The following is a 23,806-nucleotide window of genomic DNA, read 5'->3' as shown; positions in this document are numbered from 1 at the left end:
AGTTATTTAAGGGCTACCTTTGGGTTAGGTTTTGTTTGATTTTGCTAGTCAGTCTTTAAATTTTGTGAGTAATTCCATGACACTACAGACTTGCAGTGGTCAGGACTGAAGTAAGTCACTTTCTTTGCTAGATCTTACTAAGCTAGAGAGGGCAGAGATGCATTTGGGGTAAAATATATAGAACAAATTTTGCCATTTTAACCATTTTAAGTGCATTTTAGTGGCATTAATTGCATTCACAGTATTAGGGACACATCACTGTCTTTGTCTAAAATGTTTTTATCATCACCCCAAACAGAAATTCTGTACCCATTAAGCAATAATGCACCCCTCTCCCCCACCACAGTCCACTTTCTACCTGTATTGAATTTGCTTATTCTAAATATTTCATGTAAGTGGAAGCATATGATACTTGTTTTTTTTGTGTGGCTTATATCCCTTTTTACATAATGTTTTCAAAATTCATCTATATTGTAGCATGTTTTAGAACTTCATTTCTTTTTATGGCTCAATAATATCTCATTGTAAGTAATGACTTTTAAAAGTGGTAGGTTTGTCAAGGGCACCTGAGTGGCTCAGTCAGTTAAGTGTCTGACTTTTGGTTTCAGCTCAGATCATGATCTTACAGTTTGGTGAGTTTGAGCCCCACATCAGGCTCTGCGCTGGCAGTGCAGAGGCTGCTTAGGATTCTCTCTCTCCCTCTCTCTGCCCCTCTCTGCCCACTTGTGCTGTCTCTGTCTCCCAAAGTAAAAAACTTAAAAGAAAAAAAAAGTAGTAGGTTTTTCATTCACATCCTTCTGTTTAGCATTTCTCTTACAGTATTCAAGTTTTTTTTAAATCTTGCTAATTGTTTAATTAAACTGATGTGACAACTCAACTTGAAGATGTAGGATGTCATAAATTCAATGAAAAAAATTTTTTTTGGTTTCACCCCATTTAAATTTGGAAGCATTGAAACAGTTAGGTATATTCCCCTGACCTAGTCCCAGCCTCATTTTCTGGCTTTAGAGATGGGGGTGGAACTAGAAGCCACCGGGGGATTTTGGTACAGTATCATGATGCCGAAGTTTGTACTACTAGAACCGCTCATTGGAAATCTGCTATGTCATAGGGATGGAATTCAGCTGTTTGAATTGGGAAACTGGAACCTTCCTTTCTAGGCATGTGAACGTGTCCTTTTCCCCTGCTGCTTCTTAACCATAGTTAATATGCATACTGGTTAATCCCGTGCTGTTCTCTATTTAGATGGAATTAGATTAATGAACAGTAGGAGAATATTTAATTCTTTAATCACTACCATGCAGCATAAAATTGTATTAACTTAAGCAAAAAGGTCATAGCTTTATTAGCTAAAATTTTCAAGCTTACTTGAAACATACCCTTATATGTTCTGAGTTTTTAAGAAGCTAATTTAAATACATTTAATCTTGTTGCCTTTAGCCTAGTGCCCTAGCCTAAGATGAATTTGATACTATATGTTACCTATTTTATTAGCCATTCCTCCCACTTTTTCATTTACAGAACTAATACACATGCCTTCTATGTCAAATCCAAATCACTGATAAAAAGATGTTTAATAGTTATGATCAAAATAGAGTCCAGTTAGAACTTCTTTAGAGCCTTTTCCCAAGGAAAATATAGAATTGTTTAATCAGTACTCTTTGTGTTTATAATCACTCAGCCATATTTGCATGGCCCTAACTATAATATTCAGCCCACAGTCTACCGAAATATATAAAATATAATATTATGAGATCTTGTCAAATACTTGTCTAAATAAAGTAAGCATACATTTACTTTCTTATTGGTTAATTTGATTACTGTACCATTTAAAATTTCTAGAACATGATCTTTGTCATAATATGGAATCTAATTTTTTTTTTTTTGTAACTTTTAGGTTAACTGGGTTAGGAATATGAGGGAGTTGGTCTATTTCTCATATATGACCTCTTAGAAAGGTGCATTTTTAAATTCAGTTTTATAAAAATTTTAATTGAGCCCTTTTTCAAAGTAATAGAAAAATGTAAGAATTGATATTTTAGTGATTAAAAGATAGTTTTATTCATTTGATTTTCATTTCCCTAATGTCTAAGATGTTGAGGATTTAAAAAAAAATTTTTTTTTTTTGCATTTATTATTTTTGAGAGACCGAGAGAAACAGAGCACAAGTGGGGGAGGAACAGAGATAGAAGGAGACACAGAATCCGAAGCAGGCTCCAGGCTCTGAGCTGTCAGCACAGAGCCCCATGTGGGGCTCGAACTCATGACCTGAGCCGAAATCTGAAGATTAACCGACTGAACCACCCAGGTGCCCTGCTGAGGATCTTTTCATGTGCTTATTGGTCATTTGTATATCTTAATTGGAGAAATAAATGTCTGTTTAAGTCATTGCCCATTTTGTTATAAAGTCTCCTTTTTTGGTTTTTGTTTTTCATTTGCTCATTGTTAACTGGGTTGTTTGGCCTTTTGTTGTTGAATATAGAATCCTAGGCAGTGTGCGGAAGTTTTTATTCTTCTTTTCAGCACTTCAGATGGATTCCTTTTATTGTCTTCTGGCTTGCATTGTTTCTGATTAGAAGTCAGTGATCATTTTTATTTTTGTTTTGCTATGTAATGTGTCCTTTTTCCCCTCAGTGCTTTCAAGATTTTCATTGTTTTTTCAAAAATTTATGATATAGTTTGGTTTTCTTTTTTAATGTTAATTTAATGTAATGTGTCCTTTTTCCCCTCAGTGCTTTCAAGATTTTCATTGTTTTTTCAAAAATTTATGATATAGTTTGGTTTTCTTTTTTTAATGTTAATTTATTTTTGAGAGAGAGATGACAGACAGAGTTGTGAGTGGGGGGAGGGGCAGCGACAGAGGAAGACACAGTATCCAAAGCTACAGTATCCAAAGCTACAGTATCAGAGCTCCAGGCTCTGAGCTGTCAGCACAGAGCCCCACACGGGGCTTGAACTCATAAACCATGAGATCATGACCTGAGCTGAAGTCAGATGCTCAACCGACTGAGCCACCCAGGCACCCCTTGGTTTTCTATGTTTATCTTGTATGAGGTTCTTTGAGCATCTTGGATCTGTAATCCAACTTGAGATATTCTGCCACTATCTTTCAAATATGTCTTCCCTTTTCTTGGCCTCCAATTACATGTATACAAAATAGTGATTTTTCATATTATTGGGACTCTGATCTTCTTTTATTTACTTTCCATCTCCTCCTTACCCCCCATTTGTAGCCTTTTTTTCTCACTGTACTTCAGTTGGGATAGTTATTGTTGTCCTGTCTTCAAGTTCACTGATTTTTTTATTTGCCATGGTTAAATATGCTGTTAAAGCTCTATAGTAAACTTTTTCAGGTATTGTTATTTTTTTCACTCTAACAATTACATTTTCCTTTTCTTTTTTCTTTTTTTTTTAATTTTTTTTTTTTTTTTACTCTTTGTTTTTGAGACAGAGAGAGAGAGATACAGAGTGTGAGTGGGGGAGGGACAGAGAGAGGGGGAGACACAGAATCCGAAGCAGGCTCCAGGCTCTGAGCTGTCAGCACAGAGCCCGATGTGGGGCTGGAACCCATGAACCATGAGATCATGACCTGAGCCGAAGTCGGAGGCTCAACCGACTGAGCCACCCAGGCGCCCCTACATTTTTCTTTTAAAATATAATTTCAGTTTTCATATTCATGTCTTCATTTAAATCTTTAAGCTTATTTAATAGTTATTTTCAGCTTCTTTTATGCCAGTTTTTATTCTCTCTCTTTTGCCTGACTTTTTTTCTGGTGATTGGTTACATTTTCCTTTTTTTCTTATGTCTAGTAATTGCTTACATATGCTGGATATTATAAACTTTCTGTCTTGAGTACTTGAATTTTGTTGTGTTCAGTTAAAGAATGCTGCCAGTCTTTTATTCTAGCATATGGTGAAATTAATTGCAGATTAGTCTAATTGTTCTGGGGCTTATTTTAAAGTAGTCTTTGCTCTAAATCTTGTTTAACAGCTCTAATAGTAAGGATTGATTCTTCTGGGGTCTCTTCTTTTTTTTTTTTTTTTAATTTTTTTTTTAACGTTTATTTATTTTTGAGAGAGAGAGAGACAGAGCATGAACGGGGGAGGGGCAGAGAGAGAGAGGGAGACACAGAATTGGAAGCAGGCTCCAGGCTCCGAGCCATCAGCCCAGAGCCTGACGCGGGGCTTGAACTCACGGACTGTGAGATCGTGACCTGAGCTGAAGTCGGACGCTTAACCAACTGAGCCACCCAGGCGCCCCTTCTGGGGTCCCTTCTAAAAGCACTGGATATTAATTGAGGTTTGTCTTCTGACTGGTCAACTCTATATGAGCTTTGGCCTCCCAATCCCTGATAGTCATTTTCTTAGTATTTATTCTTTTTTTTATGGAATTTACATTATGCTCTTGTATCTTATTCAGAACTTCAAGGGCCCTTTATTATTTTTTGGAGCTAAGTCTGACTCTCTCTTAATGATATTTTGGTATAGGAATTACAGAAAAGTAAAATTTGATTAGTATAATGAAATGCATTTGAAAAAAACACATTTTGTTGTAATAGACTCTCCGCAAAGACAGTAGTGTAGACAGAAATACTTTTTATCTGTAAGAGGAAACATTTTTTCAGTACATATATAAAGAGAATCAGACTTTGCATTTGAATAACAATATTTGAAATTTTATGGGTGTTAAGTATATTTTATGCAAATGAGCACGTCATGTTTTTGTAGATTATGTACTGTGGGTCTTATTGTGCACTTGAATTATTCATTGAACTTCAGCAACATACAGTGTGACTCATTTTGTGTATTCATGTTAGTATGTATTTGTCATTAAATTACCTAAAGATAAATTTTAGGCATATAGGTTGGTGGAATTATGGTCTTTGGGAGAATATATATTTTTTAACTTTTAGCATTTGTACCCTTTTCTTTTTTAACTCTGTGAGTCAATAGAGATGAGGTTATGCTTTTGTAACAGATGTTTCCCCTACAGTAGTAGCTTGAGATAACACAAGGTTATTTTTCACTCAGAAAAATTCTGTTGATGGAGTTAGTGATTCTCCATGATAACTCCTTTGTCAGAAAGAGCTATAAATCACCAAGGTAGAGGTGGTCGTGCTAGGGAGGGGTCTCTTCCCTGCTATTAGGTACTTAGCCTAGAAGTGGTGTATGTCATTCTGTCATTAACCCTTTGGCCACAAATAGTCATATAGCTCTTTTCAATTGGAAGGAGCATGAGGAAATGTCTCCTTGTCTTTTGCCCCAAAAGAAAGGAGAAGTAGATTTATGAGAGCATCAGAAGTCTCTTCCACAAATATCTATCTAGGCTTAGTATTTTCATGCTTTATGCTTAAATACACCCTTTTTGAAGATATCCTTGGAATTACTTTCTTTTTCTCATTATCCTACCTCCCTGTTACCTTATTTCAGAATGCCCTCTAGGAAGGAACACTGAAACATTGTTCATATTGAAACATTTAATCTATATAAAAATGTAGTGATTAATTTAGTTGAGAAGAGAAGGAAAAGAGTATATGTATATGGGAATATAAGTATAAATTCATGATGTGTTTTCCAGCACTGTCCACTGAAAAGTCTGAGAAACAATCACTAATATCCAAGCAATAAGCACCCCTAGCACCTCTAATCAACTATTTGCACCCCCCCCCCCGGCTCTTGTATACAAAATATATCTCAGTGGAGTGCCAGGGTGGCTAAGCATCTGACTCTTATTCCAACTCAGGTCATGATCTCATAGTTTGTGGGTTTTGAGCCCTGCATTGGGCTCTGACAGCGTAGAGGTTGCCCTGGATCCCCTCACTCCCTCACTCTCTGCCCCTCCCCTGCTTATGCTCTCTCTCAAAATAAAAAAGTGTGTGTGTGTGTGTGTGTGTGTGTGTGTGTGTGTGTGTGTGTGTATCAGGAAGGCCAAATAGTAGATTAGGGGAGTTTTCTCACTATATAAAAAGTATTCTAGGGGCACCTTGGTGACTCAGTCATTTGTGTCTGACTTCGGCTCAGGTCATGAGGGTTCTTGCATGATCCCTCATGCATTCAAGCCCTGCCTCAGGCTCTGTGCTGACAGCTCAGAGTCTGGAGCCTGCTCTGGATTCTGCCTCCCCCTCTCTCTCTGCCTCTTCCCCACTCATGCTCTGTCTCTCTCACTCTCAAAAAACAAAAATAAAAAATAAAATAAAATAAGGTATTCTAACCAATTAATAAAAAATGGTAGAATTATATTTACCAGCATTTTTTAACCTTTAATCAATTTGTGAATGTAGGCAGTGACCATCAATGGCTACTAATATCATAAAGATATACTAAGATAAGCAGTCATTATGTGCCTCCTGATGGAGATACAGTGCACCAACGGGGAGATGGTTTTTGCCAAAAAATATCGTTTAAATTTGATCAGTTCTCTGGAACTGACTACCATTGCCCTTGGAAATACAGAGGACAGAATCATCAAAATGCAGACTTTGGGAAACTACTCAAGACCAATGTCTTGGTTTCTTCAGCAAATAAATTGTGAGGAAGGAGAGAGAGAGAAAGAAAATGTACATATTAAGACACTTAAGAATCTAGCAACCAATTATAATATGTTTTAGATACTGATTTGAACAAACAAGTTGCAAAAAAAATTGTGAGACAATTGGGGAAACTTGAATACTGACTAAATATTTGGTGATACTAAGGAATTTTTGTTAGTTTTTGTCTCCGTCTGTTTGGGATGTAATACAGTGCCATATTCTGAATGGCTTATAAACAACAGAAATTGGTTTCTTACAGTTCTAGAGTCTGGGAAGTTTAAGATTAAGATGCCCACACTTATAATGTCTGGTGAGGGCTTGCTTCCTGCTTCGTTAGATAACCGTCTTTGCTATGTCTTCAGGGAGCTCTCCCAGGCCTCTTTTGTAAGGGCAACTAATCTCATTCATGAGGACTCTACCCTCACAACCTAATCACCCCCCCCAAAGCATCCCACCTCACATTGGGTTTCAACATAAGAATTTGGGGGAAACCGTGTTTTGTGTTGTTTTGTTTTTTGTTTTGTTTTGTTTTCAGTGTAGTAATGCTAGTATGGTTGTATTTTTAAAGTATCTTGTAGAGATACATAATAAAATATTTACATATCAAATTAAGAATAAACTGTATAGCATCTTTTTTTTTTAATGCACAGAATAAGTTTGTTGTTGTCTGGGCATTTCCAGAAAAATCAATTCTTCACTAACAAATTTAGGTCTGCTGTGTTGTGAGAAAATTAGTTTTGAAAGAAATAACATCTTCAAAAGATCACATAGAAAAATTTTGATAAGGGAGTAAAACTAATTGATGAATCAAATCTTCATTAAAAGTTTAAATAGAAAAATATTGATCCTCATGAAAATTATGTAAAATGAAGCAAAAATTAAAAATATTTATTTGGTTCTATTGACTATTAATCACACAGTTTAAAAGCTGTAGTAGAATTTACTCAGAAAAAAGTCATGAGGTCATTGATCATGAGTTAATTCTTACTTATTAACAAAGTGGAGTCAAGCTCTGCTTTCTGTCTTCTGCCCTGAGAATAGCATTTACACACAGGAGCAGCTTTTCAGCCTGAGTCCTGGAATGAGAAGACATGTGACATATTTCCTTCACCTATATGCAGTAGGATGGAACTAAGGCTCAGGAAGTTAAGTGATTTGTCTAAGATCATAGAGCCAATAAATTAATAAAGCCTGGCTTCAAACCCAAGTCTCTGTCACTTGAAATGCCGTGATATGAAACAGTTTGCATCACTTACTACTTTCCCTTACTACTTTCCCAAGGAATAGTGGAATACCTTTGTAACTTGTAGCCAAAATACAGTGGAAGAGAAGGATCAGGGCATATACTAGTGGTTGAAACACAGCACAACCTTTCTTTAACTGTGGAGACCTATGTACCTCTGCCTTTTTAAAAAAATCTTTTAACTACATGCTAAGAGCTCTTGATATATTATAGAATAAGTCTTTCTCTTTTAAAATGCAGATTAATTTCCCTCTCTTCTGAACTCATCATATTATTTACAGGGATGATATCATTATCTGAAAGGGGGTTAGTGAGATCATTACCACAACCATCAATTTTATACCACTTTTATGCCACATTAGTATAACAGTATGACAGGTCTCAGTCTGGATATTCATGGCTACCAAATATTTAAGAAATGTTTTTTATTCTTCTTTATTTGTTAATAGCTACCGAAAATCGCCAAAGAGATTTTTAAATAAAGATCTTGTAACCAGTTACAATAATAACAAACACGTGCTTTTTTTTAAAAGTAGCATCAAAATATCCTTGCTATCCTTTGCACACCCCCTCTCACCAATCCTAAAAACAAAGCTGAGGTAATGACCATGGCACTTAGTATTTCATAAATGTTAAAGCATTGTCAGTTGTAATGTAACTATTGCTTTAGAAATAATTTTTTGGGGATGAAGAAAGATATTTACACATTAGATGTGTTGGATGCATCATGATTTCTGGAACATTAAAAATGCTGGAAAATACATATATGTCTTAGAATTCAGAAAATATGGTGATTTTCCTGGGCCTCTTTTCCTCATCTGTCAGATGAACTTTTGAACTTGGTGGTTTGGGAAAGTTATTACTGTTCTTATATTTTGGGAGTGAGGTACCAGTATTTTCCAGCACTTAAATGTTGGCTATTGTTTTTATTATTATAAAAATAATTTATTAATGGAGTTAGTGTTGGGTTAAACACTGTAGTGCTATGATTAAGTAGCTTCTTACTGACTGGCAATATAAAGATTGAGATACGTGATATAGCATTTTACCTGTAGTATACAACAGTGTGTATTAAGTTCCTTTCTCCCATCTTTGCTACTGTCATGTGTATTAATTTAACATACGCTATAAACACATTACATTTTTACTGTTATGCTTTTAGGCAGCCAATTATCTCTTAGAGAAGTTAAAAATAAGAGAACAACTATATTTTCTGTGTACCTTCATTTATGCTGTTCCTTATTCTTTTTCCTTTGTGTACATACATGTGTCTGGTTTGGTATTCGATTTCCTTCCACCTAAAGTACTCTTTCCCCCTTTTATGTGGTGCAGGTTTGCTGGTAATGACTTATTTGTTTTCATTTCTTGGAAAAGTCTATTTGACTTTTCTTTTTGAAAGATATTTTCTCTGGGTATAGGATTCCGGTTTTTCTTCTTGGTGTTGTAAACTTGTCACTTGACTGTCTTCTGGCTTACTTAGTTTTCAGTGAGAAATGTTTCAATACAGTATGTCTTTTTTCCTCTGGGTGCCTTAAACATTTTCTTTTTATCTTTGGTTCTGAGTAGTTTGAATATGATTTGTCTATTTGAATATGGTTTGGGGGTGGGGTTAGAGGTATAATTTATCCTACCTATTGTCTGAACAACTTCTGTGTCTTTGTTTTGGGAAATTCTCAGCATTTATGTCTTCAGATGTTTCTTCTGCTCCATTCTCTTTTACTTCTAGGATTACACCTGCATGTGTGTTAAATCATTTGGTTATCCTACAGCTCTTAAATTTTGTTTTGTTCTTTTCTACCCACACATTTTTTCCCCTTCTGTTTCATGTTGTACAATCTATTACTTGATTCTGTTGAGTTTACTATTGAACCATTCCAAAGCTTTATTGAACTCACTATTCATGTTTTTCCTTGCTTCCTCGTGTAACTTATAATTTGTGGTTGAAAGGTGGATGTTTTATGTTGGACAGTAGAGACTGAGGAGGATAGTATTTATGCCTGGCTAGGCCTTTAGCATGAGTAGTTGAGTCAGTCTCATCTGTGGTTGAGCTGTATTTTGTATTGCTATACTTAGCCATAGCGCACTATAGGCTTCAAATTCAAGTCTAGGGTTACCTTTTTTAGGGTGGAGTCTCATTTGCCAGAGGATTCTTCAAATGTTTGCTCTACCTTCAACTTTTTATCTTATTTTCTTGTTGTTATGATATTTCAGAAAGGGTCTCTTTGTATGCTCTTCCCTCCCCAGCAGTAGACTGATATTATTTATTCTTCAGTGTTTGCTAACACAGTGGTGGAAGTGGGTAAGGGTGCTAGTTGGGGGGGAGGCATTCTGTTTTATGTTTTTGTTTCAGTTTAAAGCTGTGACAGTGTATCCCCACTTCTTAGTGATTCTGCCTCTCCCCAATGGTAGGGGCTATCTAAAGGTCTATGATGTTTTCTACCCCTGTCTCAGGGACAGAGGTTTTTTCTGTTACCTTCCTCCAGTTTATGCAGTTTATTTTTAGTTATACCAAGTGAAAATAGTTATTCCACAAAGTATATGTTAAGGTTTTTTAAAAAAGAGACAGAAGGTAAGTAGGAGAGGGACACGAAGAGCGGGAAACACAGAATCGGAAGCAGGCTCCAGGCCCTGAGCTGTCAGCACAAAGCCAGATGCAAGGCTCGAACTCATGAGTGGTGAGATCATGACCTGAGCTGAAGTCAGACGTGTAACCAACTGAGCCACCCAGGTGCCCCTGTTAAGGTTTTTTTTAAAGTGTTTTTTATGTTCTGATCTGGAACCATTTCCCTAGACTAGTTTTTGCTAGGCTTTTCTGTTAGTGGCACCAGAGATACATAATTTTTGGCATCAGTTGTCAAGAGTGTTATTGAATATATTTTTAAATATCACTTAATAAATATATATTTTCATTTTTCATATTACTATGTAAGTTTTATTTCTTGAATTCTTTTTTATGGAAGTATAGTTGATATACTGTGTTACATTAGTTTTAGGTGTACAACATAGTGATTCAACTTCTGTATACATTATGCTATGCTCTATACAAGTGTAACTACCGTCAGTCCCTATACAATACCAATGACCAGTATATTCCATATACTGCATCTTTTATCTCTGCGACTTATTCATTCTATAACTAGAAGCCTGTATCTCCCACTCCCCTTCACTCATTTTGCTGATCCTCACACCCTCTTCCCTCTGGCAGCCTTCATTTCTTTATATCTGTGGGTCTGTTTTTTGCTTTTTGTTTGTTTAGATTCCACATATAAGTGAAATCATACAAGATTTGTCTTTCTCTGTCTGATTTATTTCACTTAGCATAATACCTTCCAGGTCTATCCATGTTGTCGCAAATGGCAAGATCTCATACCTTTTTTATGGCTGAGTAAAAGTCCTGTGTGTGTGTGTGTGTGTGTGTGTGTGTGTGTACACAAACCACATCTTTATCCATGCATCCATCAGTGGACATTTGGGTTACTTCCATATCTTGGCCATTATAAATAATGCTGCAGTAAGCATAAAGGTGCATGTATTTTTTCAAATTAATGCTTTCATTTTCTTTGGGTAAATAGCCAAAAGCTGTAGCTGTCCAGTTTTCCCAGCACCATTTATTGAAGAGGCTGACATTTTCTCATTGTGCATTCTTGCCTCTTTTGTCATAAATTAATTGACCACATAAATGCCAATTATTATTTTGGGGCTGTCCTGTTCCATTGATCCATATGCCTATTTTTATGCCAATACCATACTGTTTTGATTATTACAGTTTTGTAGTATATCTTGAAATCTGGGCCTATCAGCTTTGTTCTTCTTTCACAAGGTCGCTTTGGCTATTTGGGGGTCTTTTTTGGTTCCAGACAAATTTAATATTGTTTGTTCTAGTTCAGTGAAAAATACTTTCTTTTTTTAAATTTCTTAATGTTTATTTTTGAGAGAGAAAGAGCATGCGCGCGCAAGTGGAGTGGCAGAGAGAGAGAGGGAGAGACAGAATCTGAAGCAGGCAGAGCCAGACACGGGACTCAAACCCACAAACCACGAGATCATGACCTGAGCCAAAGTTGGACGCTTAAATGACTGAGCTGTGCAGGCGCCCCATAAATACTTGGTATTTTAATAGGGATTGCATTGAATCTACAGATTGCTTTGGGTTTGAACTGTTCTTAATCATACATTTTTCGACAAAAATTCTGCATGGTAAAAACTGGGTCACTTTGTTTTAAACAACAGCACTTTTGACACCAAATGTATGGGGTTTTTCCCTATATCAGTCAATTTTTCAACTCTCTGGACACCAACTGGATGTCCTATAATTTCGATTCAATTCTGAGATAAGTACCTGGAATTAGTGCAGACCTCCAATTCTGCCCCCTCCTTCATATGCCAGTCTCAAGTCCTGTATTTCTGACCAGTTGGCTATAAATCTAGGGTTCCCATGACCTCCTCTTTGGGTTTGACAATTTGCTAGATGGCTCACAGAATTCCGGAAGGCACTCTATTTACTATTACCAGTTTATTTTATTTTATTTATTTAAATAAATTTATTTTTTAATTTACAATCCTAGTTAGTTAGCATATAGTGCAGCCATGATTTCATGAGTAAATTCCTTAATGCCCCTTACCCATTTAGCCCATTCCCTCTCCCAAAACCCCGCCAGCAACCTGTTTCTTCTCTACATTTAAGAGTCTCTTATGTTTTGTCCCCCTCCCTGTTTTTATATTATTTTTGCTTCCCTTCCCTTCTGTTCATCTGTTTTGCATCTTAAATTCCTCATGAGTGAAGTCATGATATCTGTCTTTCTCTAATTTTACTTAGCATAATACCCTCTAGTTCCATCCACGTAATTGCAAATGGCAAGATTTCATTCTTTTGATTGGTAATACTCCATCATGTATATATACCACATCTTTTTAAAAAAATTAATTAATTAATTAACTTTTTAATTTACATCCAGGTTAGCATATAGTGCAGCCATGATTTCAGGAATAGATTCCTTAATGCCCCTTACCTATTTAGCCCATCCCCCCTTCCACAACCCCTCCAGCAATCCTGTTTGTTCAAGAGTTTCTTATGTTTTGTCCCCCTGCCTGTTTTTATATTATTTTTGCTTCCCTTCCCTATCTTCATCTGTTTTGTATCTTAATTCCTCATATGCGTGAAGTCATATATTTGTGTTTCTCTGACTGATTAATTTTGCTTAGTGTAATACCCTCTAGTTCCATCCACGTATTTGCAACTGGTAAAATTTCATTCTTTTTGATTGCCGAGTAATATTCCTTTACACACACACACACACACACACACACACACACACACACACACCACATCTTCTTTATCCATTCCTCCATTCATGGACATTTGGGTTCTTTTCATACTTTGGCTGTTGTTGATAGTGCTGCCATAAACATTGGGGTGCATGTTCTCCTTTGAAACCGCACACCTGTATCCCTTGGATAAATACCTAGTGCAATTGTTGGGTCGTAGGGTAGTTCGATTTTTAATTTTTTGAGGAACCTCCATACTGTTTTCCAGAGTGGCTATACCAGTTTGCATTCCCACCAGCAGTGCAAAGAGATCCTCTTTCTCTGTATCCTCTAACAATGTCTGGTGTTGCCTGAGTTGTTAATGGTAGCCATTGTAGCAGGTGTGAGGTGGTATCTCATTGTGATTTTGATTTGTATTTCCCTGATGATGAGTGATGTTGAGCGTTTTTGCATGTGCCCGTGAACCATGTGGAGGTCTTCTTTGGAAAAGGGTCTATTCCTGTCTTTTGCCCATTTCTTCACTGGATTATTTGTTTTTTGGGTGTTGAGTTTGAGAAGTTCTTTATAGATTTTGGATACTAACCCTTTATCTGATATGTCGTTGCAAATATCTTCTCCCTTTCTGTCAATTGTCTTTTAGTTTGCTGATTGTTTCCTTCTCTGTGCAGAACCTTTTTATTTTGATGAGGTCCCAATAGTGCATTTTTGCTTTTGTTTCCCTTGCCTCTGGAGACATGTTGAGTAAGAAGTTGCTGTGGCCAAGATCAGAGAGGTTTTTGCCTGCTTTCACCTCGAGGATTTTGATGGCTTCCTGTCTTACATTTAGGACTTTAATCCATTTTGAGTTTCTTTTTGTGTATGGTGTAAGAAAGTGGTCCAGGTTCATTCTTCTGCATGTCGCTGTCCAGTTTTCCCAGCACCACTTGCTGAAGAATATCCATTGGATATTCTTTCCTGCTTTGTCAAAGATTGGCTGTCCATATGTTTGTGGGTCCATTTTTGGGTTCTCTATTCTGTTCCATTGATATGAGTGTCTGTTTTTGTGCCAGTACCATGCTGTCTTGTTGATTACACCTTTGTAATACGTCTTGAAGTCCAGGAGTGTGATTGCCTCCAGCTTTGGTTTTCTTTTTCAAGATTGCTTGATTCGGGGTCTTTTCTGGTTCCATACGAATTTTAGGATTATTTGTTCTAGCTCTGGGAAGAATGCTGGTGTTATGTTGATAAGATTTGCTTTGAATATGCAGATTGCTTTGGGTAGTATTGACATTTTACCAATATTTGTTCTTCCCATCCAGGAGCATGGAATGTTTTTCCATTTTTTGTGTCATCTTCAATTTCTTTCATAAGCTTTCTGTAGTTTTCAGTGTATAGATTTTTCACCTCTTTGATTAGATTCCTAGGTAGTTTATAGTTTTGGTGCAATTATAAATGGGACCGATTCCTTGATTTCTCTTTCTGTTGCTTCATTATTGGTGTATAGGAATGCAACTGATTTCTGTGCATTGATTTTATATCCTGCGACTTTGCTGAATTTATGGATCAGTTCTGGCTGTTTTTGGTGTAATCTTTTGGGTTTTCCATATAATCATGTTGTCTGCAAGGAGTGAAAGTTTGACTTCCTCCTTGCCTATTTGGATGCTTTTTATTCCTTTGTGTTATCTGATTGCTGAGGCTAAGACTTCCAACACTGTGTTGAATAACAGTGGTGAGAGTGGACATCCCTGTTGTGTTCCTGATGTCAGGGGGAAGCTCTCAGTTTTTCCCCATTGAAGATGAGATTAGTAGTGTGTCTTTCATATATGGCTTTTATGATCTTGAGGTATGATCCTTCTACTCCTATTTTCTTCAGGGTTTTTATCAAGAAAGGATGCTGTATTTTGTCTAATGCTTTCTCTGCATCTTTTGAGAGGATCATGTGGTTCTTGTTCTTTCTTTTATTGATGTGATGTATCACATTGATTGTTTTGCGGATATTGAACCAGCCCTGCATCCCATGTATAAATCTCACTTGTTATGGTGAATAATACTTTTAATGTACTGTTGGGTCTGGTTGGCTAGTATCTTGTTGAGAATTTTTGCATCCATGTTCATCAGGGAAATTGGTCTGTAGTTCTCCTTTTTAGTGGGGTCTTTATCTGGTTTTGGAATCAAGGTAATCCTGGCTTCATAGAATGAGTTTGTAAGTTTTCCTTCCATTTCTATTTTTTGGAACAGCTTCAACAGAATAGGTGTTAAGTCTTCCTTAAATGTTTGGTAGAATTCCCCTGGAAAGCCATCTAGCCCTGGACTTTTTTTGGGGGGGGAGATTTTTAAATTAAATTTAATTTTTTTAAGACTTTTTTTTTTTAATATTTATTTAGTTTTGAGAGAGAGAGGGAGAGAGAGAGCACAAGTGAGAGAGTGGCAGAGGAGACACAGAATTTGAAGCAGGCTCCAGGCTCTGAGCTGTCAGCACAGAGCCTGATGTGAGGCTTGAACTCACGTACTGTGAGATCATGACCTGAGCCGAAGTTGGACACCCAACAGACTGAGCCACCCAGGCGCCCGGGAGATTTTTATTACTAATTCAGTTTCTTTACTGGCTATGGGTGGGTCTGTTCAAATTTTTTATTTCTTCCTGTTTCAGTTTTGGTAGTTCATATGTTTGTAAGAATTTGTCTATTTCTTCCAGATTACCCATTTTATTGGCATATAATTGCTCATATTCTCCTATTGTTGTTTGTATTTCTGCTGTGTTGGTTTTGATCTTTCCTCTTTCATTCTTGATTTTATTTATTTGGGTCCTTTCCTTTTTCTTTTTGATCAGACTCACTTGAGGGTTATCAATTTTGTTAATTCTTCCAAAGAACCAGCTTCTGGTTTCATTGATCTATTCTACTGGTTTTTTTTGTTTTTTTGGTTTTTTTTGGTTTCAATAGCATTGATTTCTGCCCTAATCTTTATTATTTCCTGCCTTCTGCTGGTTTTGGGTTTTATTTGCTGTTCTTTTTTCAGCTCTTTAAGGTATGAGGTTAGGTTGTGTATCTGAGATCTTTCTTCCTTCTTTAGGAAGGCCTGGATTGCTATATGCTTTCCTCTTATGACCGCTTTTGCTGTGTCCCAGAGGTTTTGGGCTGTGGTGTTATCTTTTTCCTTGGCTTCCATGTACTTTTTAATTCCCTCTTTAACTTCTTGGTTAGCCCATTCATTCCTTAGTAGGATGTTCTTTAATCTCCAAGTATTTGTTATCTTTCCAAATGTATTTTGTAGTGTCGTGGTTTGAAAATATGCATGATGTGATCTGCATCTTTTTGTATTGAGGGCTGAATTGTGTCCCAGTATGTAATCTGTTCTGGAGAGTATTCCACGTGCAGTGGAGAAGAACGTATATTCTGCTGCTTTAGGATGAAATGTTCTGAATATATCTGTTAAGTCCATCTGGTCCAGTGTGTCATTCAAAGCCATTGTTTCCTTGTTGAGTTTCTGATTAGATTATCCGTCCATTGTTGGAAGTGGAATGTTGAAGTCTCCTACTCTTATCAATGAGTTTCTTTATGTTGGTGATTAGTTGATTTATATATTTGGATGCATCCACATTTGGAGCATAAATGTTTACAATTATTAGATCTTGGTGGATAGACTCCTTAATCATGATATAATGCCCTTCATCCCTTGTTACAGTTTTCATTTTAAAATCTAGATTTTCTGATATAAGTATGGCTTCTCTGGCTTTCTTTTGGCGGCCATTAGCATGATAGATGGTGTTCCATTCCTTTATTTTCAATCTGAAGGTGTCTTTAGGTCTAAAATGGGTCTCTTGTAAACAGCATATAGATGGATCTTGGTTTCTTATCCATTGTTACCCTGTGTCTTTTGATTAGAGCGTTTAGTCCATTGATGTTTAGAGTGAGTACTGAAAGATACAAATTTATTGCTGTTATGTCACCTGTAGAGTTGGAGTTTGTGGTGTTGTTCTCTGGTCCTTTCTGGTCTTTGTTGCTTTTGGTCTTTTTTTTTTTTTTTTTTTTTTGTCTTTTCTTCCCTCAGAGAGTCCCCCTTAAAGTTTCTTGCAGGGCTGGTTGAGTGGTCATGAACTCCTTTAATTTTTGTTTCTCTGGGAAACTCTTTAAGTCTCCTTCTATTTTGTATGACAGCCTTGCTGTATAAAGAATTCTTGGCTGCATGTTTTTCCGATTCAGCACATTGAATATATCCTGCCACTCCTTTCTGGCCTGCCAAGTTTCTGTGGATAGGTCTGCTGCAGACCTGATCTATCTTCCCTTATAGGTTAAGGACTTCTTTCCCTTGCTGCTTTCAGGATTCTTTCCTTGCCTGAGTATTTTGTGAATTTGACTATAATATGCTTTGTTGATGGCTGGTTTTGTTGAATCTTATGGGCATTCTCTGCTTTCTGGATTTTGATGTCTGTGTTTCCCAGGTTAGGAAGGTTTTCCACTATGATTTGCTCACATAAACCTTCTACCCCTTTTTCTCCCTCCTCATCTTCTAGGACCCCTGTGATTCTGATGTTATTCCTTTTTAATGAGTCACCGAGTTCTCTATTTCTTATATCATGCTCTTTTGCCTTAGTGTGCCTCTTTTTTTCTGCTTCATTATTCTCCATAAGTTTGTCCTCTCTATCGTGGATACGTTGCTCTGTTTCTTCCATCTTTGCTGCTGTGGCACCCATTGGAGATTGCAGTTCAATAGTAGCATTTTTTATTTCATTTTGACTAGCTTTTACTTCTTTTATCTGCAGTAAGGGTTTCTAGTCTGTTTTTAACCCCAGCCTGTTTTCTTATTATTGTGATTTTCAATTCTGGTTCAGACATCTTGCTTGTATCTGTGTTGATTAAGTCCCTGGCTGTCATTTCTTCCCGTTCTTTCTTTTGGGATGAATTTCTTCGTTTTGTCATTTTGAAGAAAGAAAAGGAATTAATAAAGTACAAAAAAGTTAAACAATTAACAACAAGAAAATCAAATGAAGAATGCTGGGTCGTAGGTGTGTTTTGGTCTCATTGTTGAAAGAAACTTGATAGATTAGAGAAAAGGGAGAAAGAGAAGAAAAGGAAGGAAAGAAAAGAAAAAGGAAAACATTTGAGAAAATGAATGCAATAAAATAGAATAAAATGAAATGGAAGATAGAATATAAAAAGTTTACAAAAAAGTAATATAGTAGAAAAAAATTAAAAATATTTTTAATAAAAATGGAAAATAAAAATAAATTTTTTCTCTTTCTGTATTCAAGAATAAGAAAAGAAAAAAAATTAAATAGTTGGACTAACAGAGTCAAATATGATTGAAATTACATCTGGTTTCCCCTAGAAGTCAAACTATGAAGCACTTTATAGTCTGCAAACTAAGCAGGCAGAGAGACTTGTGTTCTTCAAGAGTGCGGTTGGCCCATTTGGGCAGGGCTTAGTGTAATGGCTCCATTCTCCACTAGATGGTGCTGCTTAGCTTAGTGGGGTAGATTGTTGTGGGTGTAGGTGTGTAGGGGCATGCATGGGAGGGGTGAAAATGGAGTCACCCAGCTACCCAGTCTCTAGTATCAGAACTCTGTGCTCTTCCCTACTAGCAGTCAAGCACCCCTTCTTTGTCTCTGGCTTCTGTCCATTCTCCGTTTCTACACTGTGTGTGACCAAGGCATCTGGCTGCCCGGCGGCACCTCCCTCCTGAGTTTTATCTCAGATGGGGCCGTGTTTCCCAACCCCTCATTTCTGTACTTATTCTCTGGGGGAGGGTCTCTCTCAGCAATGGCTGGGTGCTGGCCACCCCCAGGAACGTTCGGGAGACCGTGCCACTGCTGATGCCCAGAGACTGCAGCCAGCCACCAGCCCTTCCCAGAAAAAAGTTTGTGCAGTCATGTAGCAGCAGCATTTCAGGGATTACGGCAAATCACGGCACACATCTGGCACCAGGCTTCACCCTCAACATCCTGGCTCTGACACCAGTGAATGTGGCCATTCTCAGGGATCTGCTGGGACCTTTGCCTGTGGGGAGGCCACACTGCCTCTACCAAATGTCCTCCCAGTAGGAGAACCACCTCTCCCTGTGTGGCCCTCGGACCCCTCAGACCTCACACTCTGCCTCCAGGGATTTCCCCTTCCTACCAGAGCTCCGCCAGGTATTGAGCTGTGGAGTTTCAGACTCTGCGCTCCACCTGTTTATAGAGTCTTAATGGAATTTAAACCCTCTCCTTTCTCCCTTTTTTGTTTAGTCCCTGTGGCTGTTTCCACTGTTCCTTTTTCTCTCCAGCTGCTTTCAGGGGTGGGTGCTTTTCCTGTATTCCCCCACCCCCCGCCTCACATGCCTCTTCTCCCCAGGCAAAAACAGCTCCCTATCCTCAGCGGCTTCTTTCTCTCCCAGTTCGCCTCTCCACTCTGGATACCTGCCCAGTTGTGTGGTTCAGGTCGTGCAGATTGTTGTATTAGTCCTCAAATCAGTTTTCTAGGTGTGCAAGGTGGTTTAGTGATGATCTGGCTGCATTTCAGGTCCTAGAGACAAAAAAAGCCTTCCATGCTGTTCTGCCATCTTGGCCCCTCCTCTTATTATTACCTATTTATTTAAAAAAATTTTTTTTTAATGTTTACTTATTTTTTGAGAGAGAGAGAGACAGAGTGTGAGCAGGGGAGGGGCAGAGAGAGATGGAGACAGAATCTGAAGCAGGCTCCAGGCTCTGCGCCGTCAGCACAGAGCCTGATGCAGGGCTTGAACTCACAGACCGCAAGATCATGACCTGAGCTGAAGTTGGACGCTTAACCAACTGAGCCACCCAGGCACCCCTACCAGTTTATTTTTTTAAAGACTGCAACTTAGTAACAGCCAAATGGAAAGAGACACAAAGGGCAAGGGGTGAAGGTGGGCAGGGAGGGGGATGGTATGCAGAACTTCCATGCCATCTCTGGGTGTTCCCCTCTGCTAGCACCTTGATGTCTTCACCAACCCCTGGTTTAGGGGTTTTTAATGGAAGTTCCATTATGCAGGCATGGCTGATTAAATCACTGGCCATTTATTGGCTATTGGTGATTAAATAAATCTCCAGCACCCTTCCCTTCCTGGAGATTGGGAAGTGCTGCTGAATATTCTAACCCTCTAATCACATCTTTTCCTCTGACTACCAGCTCACATTCTGAAGCTTTGTAAAGGCCTACCAAGAGTCATTTCATTAGCATAAACTCAGATATGAATGAAAGGGACTTATTGGGTAAATAACCAAAGATGCTTCTTTTACCTATATCATTCAGCAAAGAGTTTTAGAAGCTCTTGTGTCAGAAACTTGGAGGAAGACCAAATATTTATTTCTTATTATATCACAATATCACCTTAGGCGCTCAATAAAGAATTACTAACTGAATGAATTTATGTCATTGTTTTTGCTGTCCCTGTCTTATGCATAGCTTTTCTTCTTTAGTTTTGATTACTAGGATACTCCTTTCTTTTTTTTTTTTTTTTAATTTTTTTTTTCAACGTTTATTTATTTTTGGGACAGAGAGAGACAGAGCATGAACGGGGGAGGGGCAGAGAGAGAGGGAGACACAGAATCGGAAACAGGCTCCAGGCTCTGAGCCATCAGCCCAGAGCCTGACGCGGGGCTCGAACTCCCGGACCGCGAGATCGTGACCTGGCTGAAGTCGGACGCTTAACCGACTGCGCCACCCAGGCGCCCCTAGGATACTCCTTTCTAAGAGTGTATAAAACATCTTGAGGGGTTTCTGTATTTTTTACTTTTATAAAATTGAATATATTTGGTATATAACATTGTGTACACTTAAAGTATACAAGGTGTTAATTTGGTGTATTTATATATTGTAATATGATTGTCATTCCATTTTTAAACATTCAGAGGGTGTCAGTCTTTCAATTTTTTTAATGTTTATTCATTTTTGAGAGACAGAGACAGAGCATGAGTGGGGGAGGGACAGAGATAGAGGGAGACACAGAATCTGAAGCAGGCTCCAGACTCTCAGCTGTCAGCACAAAGCCCGACACAGGGCTTGAACCCACGAACCTAGAAATCTTGAGATCATGACCTGAGCCGAAGTTGGACGCTTAACCAACTGAACCACTCAGAGGCCCCAGATGTCGATCTTTCAAATCAAAATGTATGTAAGTTTTACAGAGGTTGAAGGAAATTCTGTAATTACACAAAATTCTTACCACATTATTGGGGCTATTGAACCTTTATCTTCTTGGACCTTGATAAGGGTTCCAAAGAAAAAGAATAGTTAGTGTGTGAGCCAGTGATATATATATATAGTAGAATAGATAAAGTGTATTTTTGGCTGAGTGCACTAACAAGATGTATAACATCATTTTACTAAAGTTTACCAGAGTCTTGTTTGGAGATAGAGACAAGATTTGGTAAAGGTGGTATGAGCCTCAAATTCCTCAACAACTGAAACCTCTAATGTTGGCTTTATCATTTTCTCCTAGGTGATATACTGTTCTTTTGGTGGAACATCCAAAGGACTGCACTTCAATAACTTAATAGTTGGACTTGTCCTTCTTACAAGAGGCAGAGATGAAGAGAAGGCAAAATGTACGTACTTTAATATCTCAAAATGATAATACTACATTTGTGTGCGGAATAATTTACCTGAAAATTCTGATGACAGTGAAAGCATTTGAGTTGATATTTCTCCAAAGAAGATACACAAGTAGCTAATAAGCACTTGAAAAAATGGTCAGTGTAAACTTATTAGGGAAATATATATTAAAGTTACAGTGAGATACTTCTTCATACCTACCAGGATGACTAAAATAAGAAAGATAGGTAATAATTAGAGTTGGTGAACAGTGGAAAAGTTGAAACCCTCATATATTGCTGCTGGGAGTGTAAAATGGTACCATCACTTTGGAAGATTGTTAGGTAGTTCCTCAAACTGCTAAACATGGAGTTATCATATGACCCAGCAATTCCACTTCAGTATGTTCACCCCAAAATTGAAAGCATGTATTCATTAAAAAAAAAAAAATGTACAAGAGTATTCATGGCAGCACTGTGCACAGTAGTTGCAAGATGGATACAACCCTATTATCCATCAACTGTTGCATTCAACATAAACAAAATGTGATACCTCCATATGGTAAAATACTTCTCAACAGTAAAAGAATAAAGAACTAATGCTGCAACATGGATGAACCTGAAAATATTATGTTAAAGTGATAAATGCCAGTCAAAGTGTAGGCCACATGGTATGTAATTCCATTTATATGAATTGTCCAGATTAGGCAGATGCATAGACACAGTAGATTGGTGACTTCCAGAGGCTGGCAGGGAATAGGAAAATGGAGAGCAGCTACTAATGAATGTAGGGTTTCTTTTTGGGGTGAAAGTTTTATTGAAAATTTCCCAGGAGAAGTAAAGAAAACATTTACTTTGAAAATTCCTAGGTTTTAACCCTTGGCCACCAGATGCTGGGTTTTCTTTCTTCCTTCTTCCTTTTCTTTATTTTTTAATTTATTTTTATTGTTTAAATTTACATCCATGTTAGTTAGCATATAGTGCAACAATGATTTCAGGAGTAGATTCCTTAATGCCCCTTACCCATTTAGCCCATCCTCCTCCCACATCCCTCCAGTAACCCTCTGTTCTCCAGATTTACCTTCTTCCTTTTCTTTTTTTTTTCTTCTTTTTTTCTTTTTTTTAACATTTATTTATTTTTGAGAGACAGAGACAGAGCATGAGCGGGGGAGGAGCAGAGAGAGAGAGGGAGACACAGAATCCGAAGCAGGCTCCAGGCTCCGAGATGTCAGCACAGAGCCCAACGCAGGGCTCGAACCCACAAATTGCAAGATCCTGACCTAGGCCGAAGTCGGACGCCCAGCAGATTGAGCCACCCAGGCGCCCCAACCTTCTTCCTTTTCTAACCTGCCTTCTGACTGCTTCTCCTAAATTCCTCAGAATCTTCTTTCTTAATCCTAAATTTAGGCTGTTCTTTTTAATCTATTTCTTTTTTTATAGTTTTATTGAAGTGTAATTGACTTGCAATAAAATGCACACATATAAAGTGTGGACTTTGATAGGTTTGGGGACGTATATATACCCACATTATCACAGTTAAGATATTGAACGTATCCATGAACCAACGTGGAATTTAACTGTGATCCTGGTTTTTCAAATTAGCATTCCTCTGCCAACAAACAGATACTGTGGCTCCACGCAGCCAGTAATTAAAAATAACATTTGGGGGCATCATAAACACAAACATATAAAGTCCGTCCTTCCTTCCTTCCTTCCTTCCTCCCTCCCTCCCTCCCTCCCTCCCTCCCTCCCTTCCTTCCTTTTTTTATTTTAGAGAGAGAGTGCTAGTGGGGAAGAGGGGTGGGCGGGGAGCAGGGAGAAAAGGAGAGAGAATATCTTAAGCTGGCTCAGCGCAGAGCCTTACACTAGGCTTTAACCCCACAACCCTGGGATCATGACCTGAGCCAAAATCAAGAGTCGGCTGTTCAACTGACTGAGCCACCTAGGCACCCCTAATTTTTTTTTTATTTTTATTATACAATTGTATTAGGTTCCTAGGGCTACCATAACAAAGTACTGCAAACTTTTGTTAAGTGGCTTTTAAAACAACAAAAACGTATTTCATAGTTGTGGAAGCTAGAAGTCCAAATTGAAGATGTTAGCAGGGCCCTGCTCCCTCTGAAACCTATATAGAAGAATCCTTCCTTTTTTCTAACTTCTGGTGCTGGTAGTCCTTGCTGTCCTTGGCTTGTGTGTGCATCACTCTTAATTTCTGCCTATCTCCTCACATGGTTTTCTTCTGTGTTTTGTCTTCTCTTCTTAT

General features: G+C 37.9%; 1 protein-coding gene across 2 annotated transcripts in view; it reads left to right on the top strand.

Annotated features, from left to right (window-relative positions):
- USP32 (ubiquitin specific peptidase 32) overlaps positions 1-23,806 on the top strand; it is a 242,486-nt gene that overhangs the window by 95,216 nt on the left and 123,464 nt on the right. For both annotated transcript variants that reach the window (XM_047080906.1, XM_047080905.1), the window contains exon 3: positions 21,453-21,558. In XM_047080906.1, coding sequence (XP_046936862.1) covers positions 21,453-21,558 — 106 coding nt within the window. The remainder of the gene's footprint in view (positions 1-21,452; positions 21,559-23,806) is intronic.

Source organism: Lynx rufus, unplaced genomic scaffold (assembly GCF_022079265.1).
Source record: "Lynx rufus isolate CCGP_SWC_20201006 ecotype Redwood Valley unplaced genomic scaffold, mLynRuf1.p SCAF_18, whole genome shotgun sequence".
Lineage (NCBI taxonomy): Eukaryota > Metazoa > Chordata > Mammalia > Carnivora > Felidae > Lynx > Lynx rufus.
The sequence above is the reverse complement of the archived record's forward strand: the minus strand, read 5'-3'. Positions and strand labels throughout refer to the sequence as shown.